Source organism: Lepidochelys kempii, chromosome 5 (assembly GCF_965140265.1).
Source record: "Lepidochelys kempii isolate rLepKem1 chromosome 5, rLepKem1.hap2, whole genome shotgun sequence".
In the NCBI taxonomy this organism is placed as follows: domain Eukaryota; kingdom Metazoa; phylum Chordata; order Testudines; family Cheloniidae; genus Lepidochelys; species Lepidochelys kempii.
Genome location: NC_133260.1, coordinates 82,806,020 through 82,824,629, shown reverse-complemented (window position 1 = coordinate 82,824,629; position 18,610 = coordinate 82,806,020). Strand labels below are relative to the sequence as shown.

The window sequence follows — 18,610 nt, the reverse complement described above, 5'->3', positions numbered from 1 at the left end:
CAGCTATCTTCGAGACTTCCTGAGGAAACTACAATCCATTGGTGATCTTCCAGAAAACACCATCCTTGCCACTATGGATGTAGAAGCTCTCTACACCAACATTCTACACAAAGATGGACTACAAGCCATCAGGAACAGTATCCCCGATAATGTCACGGCAGACCTAGCAGCTGAGCTTTGTGACTTTGTCCTCACCACAACTATTTCAGATTTGGGAACAATTTATACCTTCAAGTCAGCGGCATTGCTATGGGTACCCGCATGGCCCCAGAGTATGCCAACATTTTTATGGCTGACTTAGAACAACGCTTCCTAAGTTGGGAAAAGCGGGAAAAAGTGGGAAAGCAGGATACCGGGAGGAAGCACAGGCAGGAATGTCTGTGAGGGGAGGGCTCCTGCCTCATACTGGGAATGAGGGGCGATCAACAGGTTATCTCAAGTGCTTATATAGAAATGCACAAAGCCTTGGAAACAAGCAGGGAGAACTGGAGGTCCTGGTGATGTCAAGGAACTATGACGTGATTGGAATAACAGAGACTTGGTGGGATAACTCACATGACTGGAGTACTGTCATGGATGGTAGGCAGGGCAGAAAAGGTGGGGGAGTAGCACTGTATGTAAGGGAGCAGTATGACTGCTCAGAGCTCCGGTACAAAACTGCAGAAAAACCTGAGTGTCTCTGGATTAAGTTTAGAAGTGTGAGCAACAAGAGTGATGTAGTGGTGGGAGTCTGCTATAGACCACCGGACCAGGGGGATGAGGTGGATGAAGCTTTCTTCCGGCAGCTCACGGAAGCTACTAGATCACATGCCCTGATTCTCATGGGTGACTTTAATTTTCCTGATATCTGCTGGGAGAGCAATACAGCAGTGCATAGACAATCCAGGAAGTTTTTGGAAAGCGTAGGGGACAATTTCCTGGCGCAAGTGCTAGAGGAGCCAACTAGGGGGGGGCGCTTTTCTTGACCTGCTGCTCACAAACCGGGTAGAATTAGTGGGGGAAGCAAAAGTGGATGGGAATCTGGGAGGCAGTGACCATGAGTTGGTTGAGTTCAGGATCCTGACGCAGGGAAGAAAGGTAAGCAGCAGGATACGGACCCTGGACTTCAGGAAAGCAGACTTCGACTCCCTCAGGGAACGGATGGCCAGGATCCCCTGGGGGACTAACTTGAAGGGGAAAGGAGTCCAGGAGAGCTGGCTGTATTTCAAGGAATCCCTGTTGAGGTTACAGGGACAAACCATCCCAATGAGTCGAAAGAATAGTAAATATGGCAGGCGACCAGCTTGGCTTAATGGTGAAATCCTAGCGGATCTTAAACATAAAAAAGAAGCTTACAAGAAGTGGAAGGTTGGACATATGACCAGGGAAGAGTATAAAAATATTGCTCGGGCATGTAGGAATGTTATCAGGAGGGCCAAATCGCACCTGGAGCTGCAGCTAGCCAGAGATGTCAAGAGTAACAAGAAGGGTTTCTTCAGGTATGTTGGCAACAAGAAGAAAGCCAAGGAACGTGTGGGCCCCTTACTGAATGAGGGAATCCTAGTGACAGAGGATGTGGAAAAAGCTAATGTACTCAATGCTTTTTTTGCCTCTGTTTTCACTAACAAGGTCAGCTCCCAGACTGCTGCGCTGGGCATCACAAAATGGGGAAGAGATGGCCAGCCCTCTGTGGAGATAGAGGTGGTTAGGGACTATTTAGAAAAGCTGGACGTGCACAAGTCCATGGGGCCGGACGAGTTGCATCCGAGAGTGCTGAAGGAATTGGCGGCTGTGATTGCAGAGCCATTGGCCATTATCTTTGAAAACTCGTGGCGAACCGGGGAAGTCCCGGATGACTGGAAAAAGGCTAATGTAGTGCCAATCTTTAAAAAAGGGAAGAAGGAGGATCCTGGGAACTACAGGCCAGTCAGCCTCACTTCAGTCCCTGGAAAAATCATGGAGCAGGTCCTCAAAGAATCAATCCTGAAGCACTTGCATGAGAGGAAAGTGATCAGGAACAGCCAGCATGGATTCACCAAGGGAAGGTCATGCCTGACTAATCTAATCGCCTTTTATGATGAGATTACTGGTTCTGTGGATGAAGGGAAAGCAGTGGATGTATTGTTTCTTGACTTTAGCAAAGCTTTTGACACGGTCTCCCACAGTATTCTTGTCAGCAAGTTAAGGAAGTATGGGCTGGATGAATGCACTACAAGGTGGGTAGAAAGCTGGCTAGATTGTCGGGCTCAACGGGTAGTGATCAATGGCTCCATATCTAGTTGGCAGCCGGTATCAAGTGGAGTTCCCCAAGGGTCGGTCCTGGGGCCAGTTTTGTTCAATATCTTCATAAATGATCTGGAGGATGTTGTGGATTGCACTCTCAGCAAATTTGCGGATGATACTAAACTGGGAGGAGTGGTAGATACGCTGGAGGGGAGGGATAGGATACAGAAGGACCTAGACAAATTGGAGGATTGGGCCAAAAGAAATCTGATGAGGTTCAATAAGGATAAGTGCAGGGTCCTGCACTTAGGACGGAAGAACCCAATGCACAGCTACAGACTAGGGACCGAATGGCTAGGCAGCAGTTCTGCGGAAAAGGACCTAGGGGTGACAGTGGACGAGAAGCTGGATAGGAGTCAGCAGTGTGCCCTTGTTGCCAAGAAGGCCAATGGCATTTTGGGATGTATAAGTAGGGGCATAGCGAGCAGATCGAGGGACGTGATCGTTCCCCTCTATTCGACATTGGTGAGGCCTCATCTGGAGTACTGTGTCCAGTTTTGGGCCCCACACTTCAAGAAGGATGTGGATAAATTGGAGAGAGTCCAGCGAAGGGCAACAAAAATGATTAGGGGTCTGGAACACATGAGTTATGAGGAGAGGCTGAGGGAGCTGGGATTGTTTAGCCTGCAGAAGAGAAGAATGAGGGGGGATTTGATAGCTGCTTTCAACTACCTGAAAGGGGGTTCCAAAGAGGATGGCTCTAGACTGTTCTCAATGGTAGCAGATGACAGAACGAGGAGTAATGGTCTCAAGTTGCAGTGGGGGAGGTTTAGATTGGATATTAGGAAAAACTTTTTCACTAAGAGGGTGGTGAAACACTGGAATGCGTTACCTAGGGAGGTGGTAGAATCTCCTTCCTTAGAGGTTTTTAAGGTCAGGCTTGACAAAGCCCTGGCTGGGATGATTTAACTGGGAATTGGTCCTGCTTTGAGCAGGGGGTTGGACTAGATGACCTTCTGGGGTCCCTTCCAACCCTGATATTCTATGATTCTATGATTCCTCAGCTCTCGTCCCCTAGGGCCCCAACTTTACTTGCACTACATTGACAACATCTTCATCATATGGACCCATGGGAAGGAGGCCCTTGAGGAATTCCACCAGGATTTCAACAATTTTCACCCCACCATCAACCTCAGCCGGGACCAGTCTACACAAGAGATCCACTTCCTGGACCCTACAGTGCAAATAAACAATGGTCACATAAATATCACCCTATACTGGAAATCTACTATCCATTATACTTACCTTCATTTCCAGCTTTCATCCAGACCACATCACATGATCCATTGTCTACAGCCACGCCCTAAGATACAACCACATTTACTCCAATCCCTCAGACAGAGACAAACAACCACAGGATCTCTATCAAGCGTTCTTAAAACTACAATACCCACCTGGGGAAGTGAAGAAACAGATTGACAGAGCCAGAAGGGTACCTAGAAATCACCTACTACAGGAGACACCCAACAAAGAAAGTAACAGAATGCCACTAGCCATCACCTTCAGCCCCCAACTAAAACCTCTCCAGCGCATCATCAAAGATTTACAACCTATCCTGAAGGATGATCCCTCACTCTCACGGACCTTGGGAGACAGGCCAGTCTTCGCGTACAGACAGCCCCCTAACCTGAAGCAAATACTCACCGGCAACTACACAACAGAAACACTAACCCAGGAACCAATCTCTGCAACAAACCCCATTGACAACTTTGTCCACATATCTATTCAGGGGACACCATCATAGGACCTAACCACATCAGTCACACCATCAGGGGCTCGTTCACCTGCACATCTACCAATGTGATATATGCCATCATGTGCCAGCTATGACCTTCTGTCATGTATATTGGCCAAACCAGACAGTCTCTATGCAAAAGAATAAATGGACACAAATCAGACATCAAGAATTGTAACATTCAAAAACCAGTCGGAGAACACTTCAATCTCCCTGGACACACAATAACAGACTTAAAAGTGGCCATTCTTCAACAAAAAAACTTCAAAAACAGACTTCAATGGGAAACCGCAGAACTGGAATTAATTTGAAAACTTGACACCATCAAATTAGGCCTGATAAAGACTGGGAATGGCTGGGTCACTACAAAAAATAATTTCCCCTCTGTTGATACTCATATCTTCTTGTCAATTGTTGGGAATGGGTCACATCCATCCTAATTGAATTGGCCTCGTTAGCACTACAAAAAGTAATTTTCCCTCTGTTGATATTCATCCCTTCTTGTCTACTGTTGGGAATGGGCCACTTCCACCCTGATTGAATTGGCCTTGTTAGCACTGACCTCCCACTTGGTAAGGCAACTCCCATCTTTTCATGTGCTGTATATTTATCCCTGCCTACTGTATTTTTCACTCCATGCATTTGATGAAGTGGGTTATAGCCCATGAAAGTTTATGCCCAATAAATTTGTTCATCTCTAAGGTGCCACAAGGATTCCTCATTGTTTTTGCTGATACAGACTAACACGGTTACCCTTCTGAAACCTCTTTTATTCCTTTTTCCTAGTTAATAAACCTTTAAATAGTTTATTACAGGATTAGCTACAAGTGTTGTCTTTGGTGTAGGATCTAGAGTACCAATTGATCTGGGGTAAACGACTTGTCTCTTGGGACTGGAAGCAACCAGATGTGGTGTGATTTTTTATATAAATGACCATTATCACTATGTCTAGTTTGTCTGGGTGGCAAGGTAGACTGGAAAGTCTAAGGGGACTGCTTGTGACTCCATAGTAAAACTGGCATAGTGATCTAGGAGTTCACATTTGTTACAGGCTTGGTGAATTCTAATTGTAGAACACACCACCAGTTTGGGGCCTCTGCCCTGTTTTTGACAGTCTGCCCTGAAGTAGGCACTCATAGTCGTGAGCTACGCTTGACAGTGTGGCACATGTACTTTTGGATCATTATCAAGACAAGCTACTAGTTACAGAGATTGGATTTGAGATTTGGGTGCAGATTTTCATCAGCGTCACTTAGGATTCCTTGAAATGTATTTTACTGATAAACTATGTTCACTGATTCCAAATATTTACTGGAACATAACAAAGCATACATATGTGTTTGTTATGTACATGTATACACACACACACACACAATTGCTTTTTTAATAATTTTGTCCCTAATTCATTTTGTTTAACCAGACTTCCTCTCCTCACTGTCCTTTTTGACAATATACATTACTTAGATGTAAAATTATACTATAGATATTATTGTTGTTTTTAGAAAATTAAAAAGCAAGCAGATGAAAAATATACTTAAATCTTTCCATGCCTATTGTATTATATCAGCTGTAATGAGGATGGTATTATTAAAACACTATTAAAACTAACATTTGGTTGAACAAATAGTTATCCAAGAATATATAAATATATATTATAACTTTAAAAAAATCATTTACCTCCTCCACATACAGCATCACAGTCCTCCCAACCTGAGTGCGTCCACATAAAAAGAGGTTCAGGCACTTTTGAGCTCTGATTCTCAGGAAGAGGGTCCAGTGGAATTGTGTATTCATAATGCAGACCATAATTCTGGTCATGAAAAAGCAACACCTGCAACATACACAGAATGAAGACTTATGTTCACAGACATTGCTGAAGTCCAATTATGACCAGAGGAAGAAATTAAATGGAGAGTAGTAAAGCAAGAATGAACACTATATTGCTCATGTGCACTTTCTCTGTTGGTACAGAGCTGCATTCTGGTCTTAGAGGAAACCATCACAGTCTTCTTGACTTTAAGTATTATACTGACCTACACGAAGGAAAGGGACAGAGTATTTAAGCAGAATAAATGAAGGGATGTGCACAACACTCACTAGGAGAGGAGCAAAAATTGAGGCCGACTTTCTCAGATTAGAATTTTCTATAGGAAGGGGTGGTTGGATAGTTTAGAAACTGACCATTTTAAGGCAACCGTATTGTTAACTCACTGTTCAATGTAATTCCACAGAGAAACCATACAACTTTTTCTCCAGATTTGTTTCTTTTTTACTATAACAATTTTCACTAGCAGCACACTGCAACTGTTGAACACACAATACAGTCCATGTGAAGCTATTGTTACTTATAAACCATTTAAATTTAGCCTAAATCCCTGTCAAAAAGGAATGTGTGACTTAGTTGTTCTAGAGATGTGTACGTTTATGATGGCAGGAGAATTTTATTCCCCAGTATGCTATCTGCAGTAGTAATAAGAAATAACCCATAGCAGGAGTATATTGTGGCTTCTTGTGGCTCATTGAATAAATGTGATTTTTAGAAATAAATTTGGCTCACAAACTAATTTGTGTTTCACAGTTACAGACAAACATTTTGAACACCTCTCTCCCACCAGAGTAGTGAGAGGATGTCATCACGCAAGATCTGATTCTAGATAACCCAATGGTAAAGGATGGATTTACAACTTCAGGTTTCTGCATGAAAGAATACTAGATGATGTTACTCACAAGAAAGATATAGTTTTTGGAGGACAGTGAGGATATCAGGCTTTAATTTATTTTTGGAGGGACATATCTCCCGAGATTCTTGCATTTGGAGGATTGAAAAATGTTGAGTATTCTCCCATCATCACCCTGAGAATCACCATACTCTCTCTCCTGCTTCCAATTCTATCACCATCACTATCGACTTCACCTCTCCTCCATTCCAGTAGGTGACCACCACAGCCCACTGCTCTTACAATGTGAAGTCTCCTATATGTTTTTCACACAAAAGATTTTATCTCAGTTATGGCTTCTAGCTATCTCACATTAGGAAAAATTGTCAAGCTATTTGGATTGCTAAAGAATTCCAGAAACATAAAACACCATCCTCACCACCATGCTCTTTTATATAAAACAGGTAAAAAATATAATCCGTATTGTCATACCAGTAGATGTAAAGGTGATGTTGTGGGACCTTTGGCAGAGATTTTCTCCCAGAGACCTCTCCGAACATAATGGACAGTGGTCCCAGCAATATTGAATGTTCCTGAATGTTCTATCTTCCAGTCACTATTAATGGACTGTTTGCTGGCATCTCGAAGAGCTGTGGAAATATTAGAAAATGATGTGAAACAGAACTTTACAGTAACACTTTATGACATCTTCATATTGTGCTGTCAGTATAATTTACAAGTTGGTGGAATCACAGGATCCAATTCACAAAGCTATTGGTCATTCATAACCTACATATGTACACTTCAACAACAGCACATTCTAGATTCACTTTCTGGCAAGGAAACATGACAAAAAACATATGTCTGCCATTATTTGGATTCTTCTGAAGTTAGGACAGTTTTACTGGCCTGATTACAAGGATTAACGGCCTGTAGCATTATTCAGTAACTTGATTAAAACACAGGTCAGTCGGGTCTATACAAGTTCTTTGCCCCCACTACGGTAATTTTTATGAACAGACAGGACCTAAGGAATAAGGGGGACAAATGGAATGCTTCAGAAATCACAGAGCACTTCTCTGGGTCAGTGCAGATTAGGATTTAGTAACTTCCTGCTTTCAAGTGCTTTGCTTTAACTAGTAGACTCCAGTGATTACTCACTGAAAATGTGGAAATGCTGCAATTGTCCCAGACAGGCTACATTTATGCACTATATTTCCATTTTTTAAAAAACTGACTTTTGTAAATAGGCATAATTTGATGTTTCAAGCCAGGAATACCTTTTTTAGGGGGAGGGCTCTTTCCCCCTTTTGGCTTGATCATAAGTATTGATTAGACTAAATAAGACACACTTCAAATTACTGAGGTTAAATGATTTTGCATAATTTTTGATACATGAATCAGTATTTTTTTCCTCCTGTGAAGAGTGTAATTCTTGAAAGAATCAGACTCTTGAACAGTCATGTGAAGTAAAGTATACTCAGAGTCACCTTGTGGGCAAGAAGTTCTACACATTCCCCATTTAAATTGGATGTTTGGCTTCAGAATTATGTGAAAGAACCTCAGCACCTTAGTTCATGCTCAAAATGTCTTTTAGAGTTGTACATTAATGTGAGTCATTCCTGGTGATCAACTTCTCTCCTATTTATATTTATACTGTTATGTTATGTTTCTATGGGAAACAATGGCAATAGGACCATCGACTGGCAGGAATACAATTGCATTATTCACCAATAATGTGTGCCACTACAGCACAGTACAATAAATAGTAAGACTCTAAAATCCATTAATGCTGTAAAATATTCCTGTATTAAAAATATCCAGTGATTTAATAAGTTTCAAAAATTGTCCTTTTAGGTTTAACAATTCAACTATTTAAAGTTAATTAAGTTCCATTTAGTAGTTGCTAGTAAGGGCCAAATCCTCTCCCCAACACACAACCAAAGTAAATGGACTATAAACTGGGGAGGTCTGCAAGGCTCAGAGAGGGTAAGCTGGAATGGAATCCTCTCCCTGATCAACAGTGGAGCTGCTATGCAGCCATGTGACTGTAACAGCTTTTGTACCCAGTCCATCATAGAAAAGAGGGGGCTTGGCTGATGAAATAATATAACTGTGGATCCATCTAGCCTACCCCTACCCATCTCCAAAACACTCCATGTTGACACATGAGGTGTGTAGAAGGTGCAGAACAGGCCTCCCATGTAACAGAACCATTCTGGTTCTTTTTGTATTCTTGTCACATCTGTGGGCCCATATTTGAGCTGCAGAATTTGACTTGAAGGAAGGAAACGTGGTCCTGTGATTAAAGCTTAAGACTGAGAATCAGGAGATCTATTTTTGGCTCTGCCACAGCTTATTTAACCTTGGGCAAGTTTATCTAGATATACTGTATGTCCCAGTCCTGATTACTCCAACTGTTTTCATTCTAACCTTGACAATTGCAATCTTGGTCCACTGAAGTCCATTCAAAATGCTATTGCTAAAGTAATTTCCTTGGTTCATGGTCTGGGTCTTCCATATCTTTGCATCCCTATATAAGGCCTTCCATAGTTTAACTCTGTCTTACCTATCAGTGCTAATATGTAATAAGGCCTGCCTCTACTCTACCAACAGTGTCAACCTTTATCCCCATGCATGGGAGATATTCCTTATTAATGTCCATAAAGTCAATACATTATTCTCCTTTGAATCTTTTTAAAACTCATTTATGCCATGAGATTTGCAAAACACACTAGGCACTGGCTAGACATTTGGTGTGCTGAGACTTCTGCTTAATATGCTAATCATGATGGTTTTATTTACCTTGCCCTTCCCCCCACCATTTGTTTCTGATCATCTAATCTCAAAAGTTATAGAGCAGAAATAGAAGGGATTCAAAGGTGGATGATGAAAATGACTAGAGTCATGGAAAGACTTTCATATGAGAAAAGACTGGTCTGCCTGATTTAGAAAGAAGATAACTGTGGTATACAAAATAATGAATGACATCGAGAAGGTAAATTAAGCACGCCCATTTACTCTTTCTCGTAATACAAGAACAAGTAGCAATCAATTTAATACTGCTCAGAGAAAAAAAGTTAAACAGTATGTAACTGACCTGTGGGAACAGGTTACCACTACCTTTGAGACCAAAAGGGTTTATTAAACATTGTATGGCTAATGAGAAAACATAAATACTCAAACTTCAGACTACACAACAACCACTAACTGGTAGGGAATAAGAAGAAAATTCACCCATGTGAAGGTTATTCCATTATTTTCCACTGTGTAGTTTCTTACATCTTCCTGTGAAGCATCTGATACAAGTCACTGTTAAATCAGAGTCTGGATAATCTGGATAATTTTTCCTGGGTTTATCTCTATGAACATTAATTCACAACAAGTTGCGATGTAAATCATCCTCACACTAGCCTGCTGCACACTAACTGTCCATGTGGACCCTGTTGCTGCACACTAGAAGTTCCATAGTGCCATTTGATCTACCCTACTTTGAAATGGGAGTAGATTAAAGAACTGACAGCAGGGTCCACACAGACAGTTAGTACGTGGCAGGCTAGTGTGAGGTAGATTTTATCACTCCAGCTTGCTGCAAACTAAGTATTCATACAGACAAGCACCCTGTCTGTAAAATGGGAATTCCTACGTCACAGGAGTTTTATGAAGCTCAATTAATTCAGTTTCGTAAAGCCCATGAAATAAATGGAAAGACTGCCACTGCACTACGATAATGGAAAGCATAATTTACTACTTTTCGTTATTACTATGTAATCACATTTCAGAATCCTTTTGCAGTACCTAGTAAAATACTAAGAGTAATCTGCAAAGGTTATTTTATTTCAATGTGGACTGAATGCTCCCTTCTTCTCCAATCTTTACCTAGGATGAGTTGAGCACCCAACACGTGCATATCTAAACACAAGTCAGATCCTCTGACATTCTCTGTCAGTCCTGATCAATCTGATGCCACAGAATGCACTATTCTGTAATACAGATCAAAAACTAGCCTGTACCATTTACTTAATAACTGAGTAATGGTGAGGTATGTGGTATATTTGCTGGATTTATGTACTGTAACGGTGTGCTCTCTCTCTTTCTTTATGTGGACACTACTGAAAGGGTAGCTTTGTTCTGACATTTTAATTTTTGTTTAAGTGGAAATTGCCATTTTTTGTAGAGAAAGGATAATAGATTTTAAGAAAAAGGGGATTGAGTTCAAATGAGGGAGAAGTTCACATTTTTGTGAATTCTGAATTGATGGATAGTATATTTTGTGTGCAAAGAGGGTACAAAACTTGGTGAGCCATTGCATGTAAAGTTTCAGAAGAATGTAATTTTGACCATTTACTACTTCTCCAGGAACACTTGCCAGTGATCAAAATAGTCTTTAAAAACAAACAAACAAAAAAAAACCCCCCATAAACCCCTGAAAGTGTACACTCTGCCTTTAGTATTTTTAAAGTAAGCCACTATTTCACATTTTCAAAGCCCATTACAGGGTTTGAAAACTAGGGAATTTGGTGACCAAATATCTTAAGCACCTTCGAAAATTTCAGCTTAATGCCCTGTAAAAGGCAAAATTCTGTCACAAGCTTATATTTGGAACCACTATCAATGTCTCTAGAATTAGATATAATTTGACATAATGTACCAATATTAGTGTTATTTCCATTTAAATGTACTTTTGCAACCACATTTTTCAATTTTTCATTATCCAACACTGGGACATTTAAAAATGCTAGTGCTAAATAATGAATATCATAGTTTAATTGATAAATATCTTTGATTGTGTGAAGAAATTTACTATTAACCATTATATTACTTTTATATAGCGATATTATAAATTGAATAATCTAAACTCCCCACCATCTCTCAAATAGCTGAGGGTGAACTTTGATATTATCTCTCTGTAGGAAGTTCTCCTATTAGTTGCTTCTCCCTTAATTTATTTCAGGCCACTGTTTTGAGCATAAGGAAACCAAAGAAGAATAGTTATCAGTCCCACATAACCTCTTGGCAATCGTTTGATTAGGTATATCGCAGCATGCACAGTGTCAAGAAGAGACTCTCCCTTCCCCAAAGGAAGGATTTCAGAAAAATGTTCATGTTTACAAAATCACAGTGTCTAGTGTTTACAAAATCACATACTCCAATAATCAAACATTTATTGAAACTAACATTGTTGAATGTGCCTGAGAAATATTTCCAATAAGATGCGTAATAAAATGGGAAAGATATAATATGGAGGTAATGATGTATAATATGAATAGTAGAGAAAACAAAGATGACAGTTTATATTGATCAGGTTTTCCTAAAACTGAAGAGAATATACTTCTATTTTCCCCTTTTAAAATACAAATAAAATATTTAGATATTTGTGATTCAGTGTTTATTAATGGCTTTTTGGATATAACTGATGTGATTCCAAATATACATCCTGAATTTGTGTGTGAATATTACATACACTCATCTGGGTAAAGAACAAGCCTGTGGGGGTGTTCTGTTTTGTTTGTTTGTTTTTTAAGTAATAACTATCAAAGCACTGGGCATTTCCTGAGGATTACTGATGGGCAGGAAGGAGATGATGGCACCTCAGCAGAACCTCAGGCAGTTAACCTTAACAGGTCATTAATCCTCAGGAAATGCCCTGTGCCAAGGTCATCAAGGTTACTATAAAATGAAACCAAGGAGACCGGGTGTTGGGATTTTTATGGATGATACAACTTTAATTAACCTATATAAAGCAGTCTGTATTTATTCTCTCTCAACAGTTTCTGCAAATAATAAGAAGACCATCACTATTCCACAAAGCATATGCTTAAATCTCATTGAAGTCGTAGGATTTAAGCATGTGCTTAAAGTTAAATATGTACTTAACTGCTTCGCTGAAGAGCAACGTGATTTAAATGTTTTAATTTGTGTAACTATTTTCTCATATATATGTTTAAATCTTTAGCACTATGGACAAATTTGCACATATTCCATCACTTCCATTTTGTACCTACTCTGACAATAAAGCTGATGAATCCTCTATGTACCCAACACAATTTCTCAAGAATAGTAACTTAATGGCATTTATCAAAAAGAGTGTTGTTGCACAATTCTTCTATGTAGCTCAAGGCCCAGATTAAAAAAAAAAAAAAGAGAGAGAGAGAGTCCAGAGGCCCATATTAAAGTGTGTATGTGCAAAAATGTGTACATAATGTTTGTGTGTATAGTTACGTTTGCGTGTGCTACCTGGATAAATGCATGCACAAATAGCTAATTACATGTCTAACTAGCCACTTCTGTTTAATTACCCATTTTGCATGGATAGTCTTTGAAACAGAGAATGCTAATATAAGTGTATAAATGTGCTCATATTTTTGTGCTTTGACCTTGTGTCTAGACCTCCTCCTTTAAAAATGAAAACAACATATAACACATGGGTCTTTTCTGAACAGGGCTCTCAGATTTAACTTTGATGAATGACAAGGAATAACTAACTTTTATTCATTTCACAATCTACTGCTTTGGCAAGGTGAGAAATCTATAAATATTTTCACCAAGCTTAAACAAACATCAGTTGAGCATGATAGACTTTCATATGCTTAATTCTGGGTGTTTTCTGAAATGTGTTGATCAATTGCTACCAGTTCTACCTATTTCATATACACAAAACACTGGACTGGGAGTCTAAGATCTGACTATGCCTTTTTCTTCTCTAATATTTGAATGAACTGCAAAGGACTACTACAGACAGCAAATGCCACAGAGTCTTCTTTGTTACCAGATTAAAACAAAATAAAACCACATAATCTTCTCTTCATGAAAAAAAATGTAAACCCACACAGTGGTTTTTTTTTAATTTGGCAGCTTTACTTTCTATCAATATAAATCACAAAATTCATGAAATAAAGTACTAACAACTAGCAAAGATATAAAGCATTAGTAAATCCTAAAGAACATATGATTACTTTATACTGGTATAACATTAGCTCCAAAAGTGCTACATATTAACCATATTATATGAACCATTAAGCACGGGGAGGTGGAAGGGATATATGCTTGGTCTTAATACACAAAGTTGTACATATTCTTGTTGATAAAGACTAGATCCTCAGCTGGTGTAAATTGACTTCAACTGAGCTATGACAATTTAGACAAGTTGAGGATCTGGTTCAAGATATTTAAAAGCATTGTCAGAGATGATATTTAAAACTGTGTGTGCTTTGACAGGCTACATAAAAGGACTATACGACAGATTTTTTTCCTTAGGAAGCATATTCCATAATGGAAGCCACATGCAGCACAAGTGTGCATTAGATGCCTCAAAATCGAACTGGTGATTACAAATTTGTGTAGCATTAAATTCTCAAGCGTCCAAAAGATTTACATCTTTGAAAGAGATTGACTATATATCTGAGAAGTCACAAGTAATCCACTTCTGTGCTACAAACGAAAATAACTGCATTTTTCCTTCTAACATCTGTTTAGCAGAATATCAGAAGGTAAGGAGAAGATTATAGTCGTTAGACTATAAAACAATTCTTTAGTTATATTCTAATATCCATTCTTATGAAATCATTATAGGAATCGTCATGTCATTATACACTGTCACAAGAATGAGAATTCTGCTGTAAAAGCCTAATACGTTCTTTATGAAAAACATACTGTAAACTACCTTTTTTACCCCATGTTAACGAGGTTTTTAGACAAAAGATAATTGTAGCCTGTTAAATTTGAAAATTGAGGAAAGGACAAAGCACAGCATTACTGTACAACAATTCAGCTAATACACGAAACACTGACTTTTTCATAACTTATTCTTATGATAGAGATTGTAAAGCAAGAGAAAATGAATAAAGTCTCCTGGCAACAGCTTTAACATGATGAGAAATAATACTCCTTAGAGAGAAATCTCAAATTCCTTCTTGAATACAGTGTTTTAATTCTTAAATTAATTGGATTTCTGATGCATGGAAAGGTTACCAATTAAACATCTCTGTTTTCTCTCTTTTTGTCACTGAGTACAATTTCTATCCACCCATATGATCTTAAGAATGATGTACTGAAGAAGGATCATTATTATTGACATTTTGACCATGTAGCATATCTAGGGCTGACTAGCTAAAATGTGGATCTTTTGCAGGTAACAGAGATTCTGTAAATCTTTTGAATCTGTGCAGGACCTAGTCACAGTGTGGCTGGGAGTGCATACACTGTCTCATCCCCACTTAGGATACTAGCTCCCCAAAGGTATGAGGGGAGAGAGAGAGAGAGAGAGAGAGATTTGGGCCATGGCAGGGCTGCCCAACTGCACAGAGGATCACATGTTGCACGCTCTCCTCTCCTAGGATGATAGAGCTGCTACCATTGAATTTTATGTTCTCTGTAGGGCCCAGGAACAATTCTGACACAATCAGTCAGGATTCCTCCTGAGAGTTGCTGTTGTAGAACAGACACTGTCTTTCTTTACTAATGTGGACTGTGGCTATAAGGCACAATTTAGTCAATACAGTTGCAGGACCCAGACCACAGTGCTTCTGCTCCCCAATACTTGTGAAGATGGAAGCACAGTTCTGATTACCCCCATACTGAATTTACACTAGTACAATAAGGGCCAAATGTTCCAACAGTCTTAACCTGGCTTCTGCTTTGGAAGTCTATGTTTTTGCAGCCATATTGCATGCCTCTCTATAGCATTTATAGAGCTTATTTTCTGAAAAATTGGCCCTGAATATGTAAAGTTGACCCACTTTGTTGTTAGGGCCAGAAATTAAGAGAATAAAGCATTCAACATTGTAAAAATAGCACAAAGAAACTTATAAAACTGAAGGACAGAAACACAAAAGAATAGTTAAATCGTTGTTTATAGGATTTGTGATAGGGAATGCTGGATGTGGATAAGGATGTATCAATGCAAATTACAACTATCAGGTTTTAGTCAGAGTTTTCTGCAAAATGATCTTTTTGAGCTGAAATTTTCATTCTTGGTCTCAAACTTTGGAATTCTTTTCATTCTGTTCAGACTCTTAAACTGCTCTCAGAACTGTTGCAACCAAGCAACTTAAGAAAAGTTTAAAGGAAATTCCTTCCCGCAGTAAGAACATACAATTTTCACTTGAACAATATTGTTCAAGTCCTTTTCTTGCTGCTCAGGAATTCAATAATTCAAAAATGGCTGAACAAATGCTCTTCAAATATAACAATAGCTGGACCTCAATGAGGTTGAGTTGCTTTGTTAAGTACTTAAAATAGTAAAAGTAAAATGACAAGTGACTAAGAATTAGTGACCAACCATGATAAGGAGCACATTTCCAAAGATTTGTATCATGTCTGAGGATGCCCATTATGATACTTTGTGACATTATGTAGTGACATGAAAAAAGCTCATATATTTCTTGTTGAGCCTAACCAAAGTATTGGTTAGAAGAGGAGCTGGAGTGCTACTCACAAAGGAGTTTGATTCCCTAAGTCAAACAGAAGCATAGATTCCTCCCTCAAGCTTTGACTATTCTGTATGGGACCTGAGTATCCCAGGAGAGTATGTCCCAGATTTAAAGGTGATGCTGCACTCAACATTGCAATGTTTAACTGATTTAGGAGCCTAAATCTCATTTTTTTCAAAAGTGATTCAGGCACTTATGAGTTTAAGGGCTGGTCTACACTGAAAAGTTAGGTCAACCCAGCTACATTGCTCAGGGGTCGTCAGGCTCAACTACGTTGCTCAGATCTTACCCCTGATATAGACAGCACTATGTCAATGGAATGCTTCTGTCTGTAACCCACATACCTCCTGGCTGTCCCAATACAATATTATTGGGACTGTACCGCGTCCTTCATTATTAGAGTGTGCTACAAGAAGTTTGGACAAGATGAAATGGACTAGACGATGAAGCTGAGTGGTTCATATATAATAGGAACGGAGGAAGGAAATACACTCAAGTTGTAAAAGACATGTCCACTCCTGCGCAGATTAATACATTACTAAATATCTAAGGTATGTTTCATTTTCAACTTCAATAATTTCAAATAAATTATTTTTAAAAAACAAAAATATCCTAGAAAATTTACCACTAAAACTGAGGTTATCAATTTGAGATTCTGTTGTATGAGCTGACATTATTTCCAAAAAAAAACCCCAAAAAACCATCAGTGCAAGAGAGCAATCCAGAATACTGAACCTTTAAAGATATTTTAACAGAGCAGGAGCAGCTCTCATGATAACTTGAAAGCAAACCTTTGAACTCTGGGACTGCTATTATTAAGATTTATTATCTTAATTTTCCCTGAAAAAAATGAGATTAATCATATAAAACCTTTTTATAGGTTAATTATGCTAATATAAAGATCAAACCAGGGACTTTTCATTTCATTGCACTATTAATTCTTCCTGGTTCCGTTTCTCAGTTTCAACTGAAAACACAGAACAGAACAGCAACAATTGTAATTTTTCAGGAATTTATTAAAAAGTAAACACACAATTGTCATTTCCCTGAGGCACAGTTCCTTTAGAGGGCCTTTCCACAGAATTCACTTTCTTTTCATATTCTCTGTAGTTCACTTCTTAGTCACACATACCAGCAGTATGGTAATATTTTGCTGTGGGTACAAACAATAAATGAAACAAAATATACCTAAGTAGCTGTGAGCTGGTTTTTCTTCAACAACTTTGATTCTTCTTGCTCCTGCAGGAATCACCAAAGCTTCCACATAACCTAAGCATGAGATCAAATGTCATGAGTTAAATACAAAGCTACGGAACAGTAGATTTTGCATTTTAATCTGCTATTCTTTTTTTTTCTTTTTAATATTGTATCATATTTTTCAGGATGCCCTGTCATAAACAGCCTTGACAAAGATAGCTTGTACTATGAACGTCCAAAAATAAGTTCATGTAAAGGGTTTGTTCCATGGTTATTGTGATTGACTGCTATGAATGCTAATGGGAGATGCCCATATAGAGCCAGAACATCAAAGCTGCTGAGCACTTACAACTCTCATTGACTTCATGGCACCTGATACAGCAAAGTATTACTTTAGCATGAGCCTTACTTTAAGTCTGTGAGTAGTCTCATAGACTGCCTGGGAGTTAAGGATGCTCAACACCTCATGGAATCAGGCCCATAAACAAGGAAAGAATATATCCCTCTGTGTCTTTAATTAGTACTCCTATATGAAAAAAAATACTTCGAAGATAAGTTGCACAAGGCTTATTTTCTCTCCACTTCATGACATAAGGAGATGGGGCTGCTACGTTTCCTGACAGCCCCATTAAAACCTCTGAAACATTGAAAACACACAATTATCCATGTGATGTACTATATATAATATATACAATGATCTACAGCCAAATGAACATCATAAAGCTGATATTCCTTCAAGAAGTTTTGTGGGCAGAAACCACAAGGGTGGAGTTGGCTCAAGATAAATAGAGTCCTCTATCATTATGGGCACCTGAAGCCCATGGTGGAATTCCCACATTATGTGGCATCTATAATGTTGATGTTCTGGTTTTAAAAAGTTAACAAACAAAATACATTTAATGTGGTTTCTAGATCTCTTTTGTTCCTTTACCATACTCAACCCTTATTCTTACATAGATTTGAGCTTTCAGGAGTGCGGTCAAAGGGTCAAATGAAGGGAACCTGATGGGGACACCGAGCAGAGAACCTCGGATAGTGCCCACTGCGCTCGAAGGCATCAAAGGAGCCAGCGGACGCCGCCTAGAGGAACTCTGCCCGGATGTGTGAACGGATGGAGGATCGGAAATAGGCCCCACAGTCATAGATGCCCCGTCAGCCAACCTCCTCTCCCTGGTTTTATAGAAAGCCATTTTAGCCAGGGCCAAGAGGAGGTTGACCAGGAGGTCCCGTGATTTTGTGGGGCCACGGATAGGAAGTGCGTACATAAGGAGGTGAGGGGAAAAGTGCAGCCAAAAACGTAACAGGATATCTGAGAGGAGCTGGAATAG

General features: G+C 39.2%; 1 protein-coding gene across 1 annotated transcript in view; it reads right to left on the bottom strand.

Moving 5' to 3' along the window:
* Positions 1 to 18,610, bottom strand: part of ADAMTS19 (ADAM metallopeptidase with thrombospondin type 1 motif 19) — a 279,664-nt gene that overhangs the window by 36,969 nt on the left and 224,085 nt on the right. Inside the window, exons 16-18 of the mRNA XM_073344873.1 lie at positions 17,274 to 17,354; positions 7,147 to 7,304; positions 5,675 to 5,828 (exon numbers count right to left, since the gene is read on the bottom strand). Of these exons, the coding sequence (XP_073200974.1) occupies positions 5,675 to 5,828; positions 7,147 to 7,304; positions 17,274 to 17,354 (393 nt within the window). The remainder of the gene's footprint in view (positions 1 to 5,674; positions 5,829 to 7,146; positions 7,305 to 17,273; positions 17,355 to 18,610) is intronic.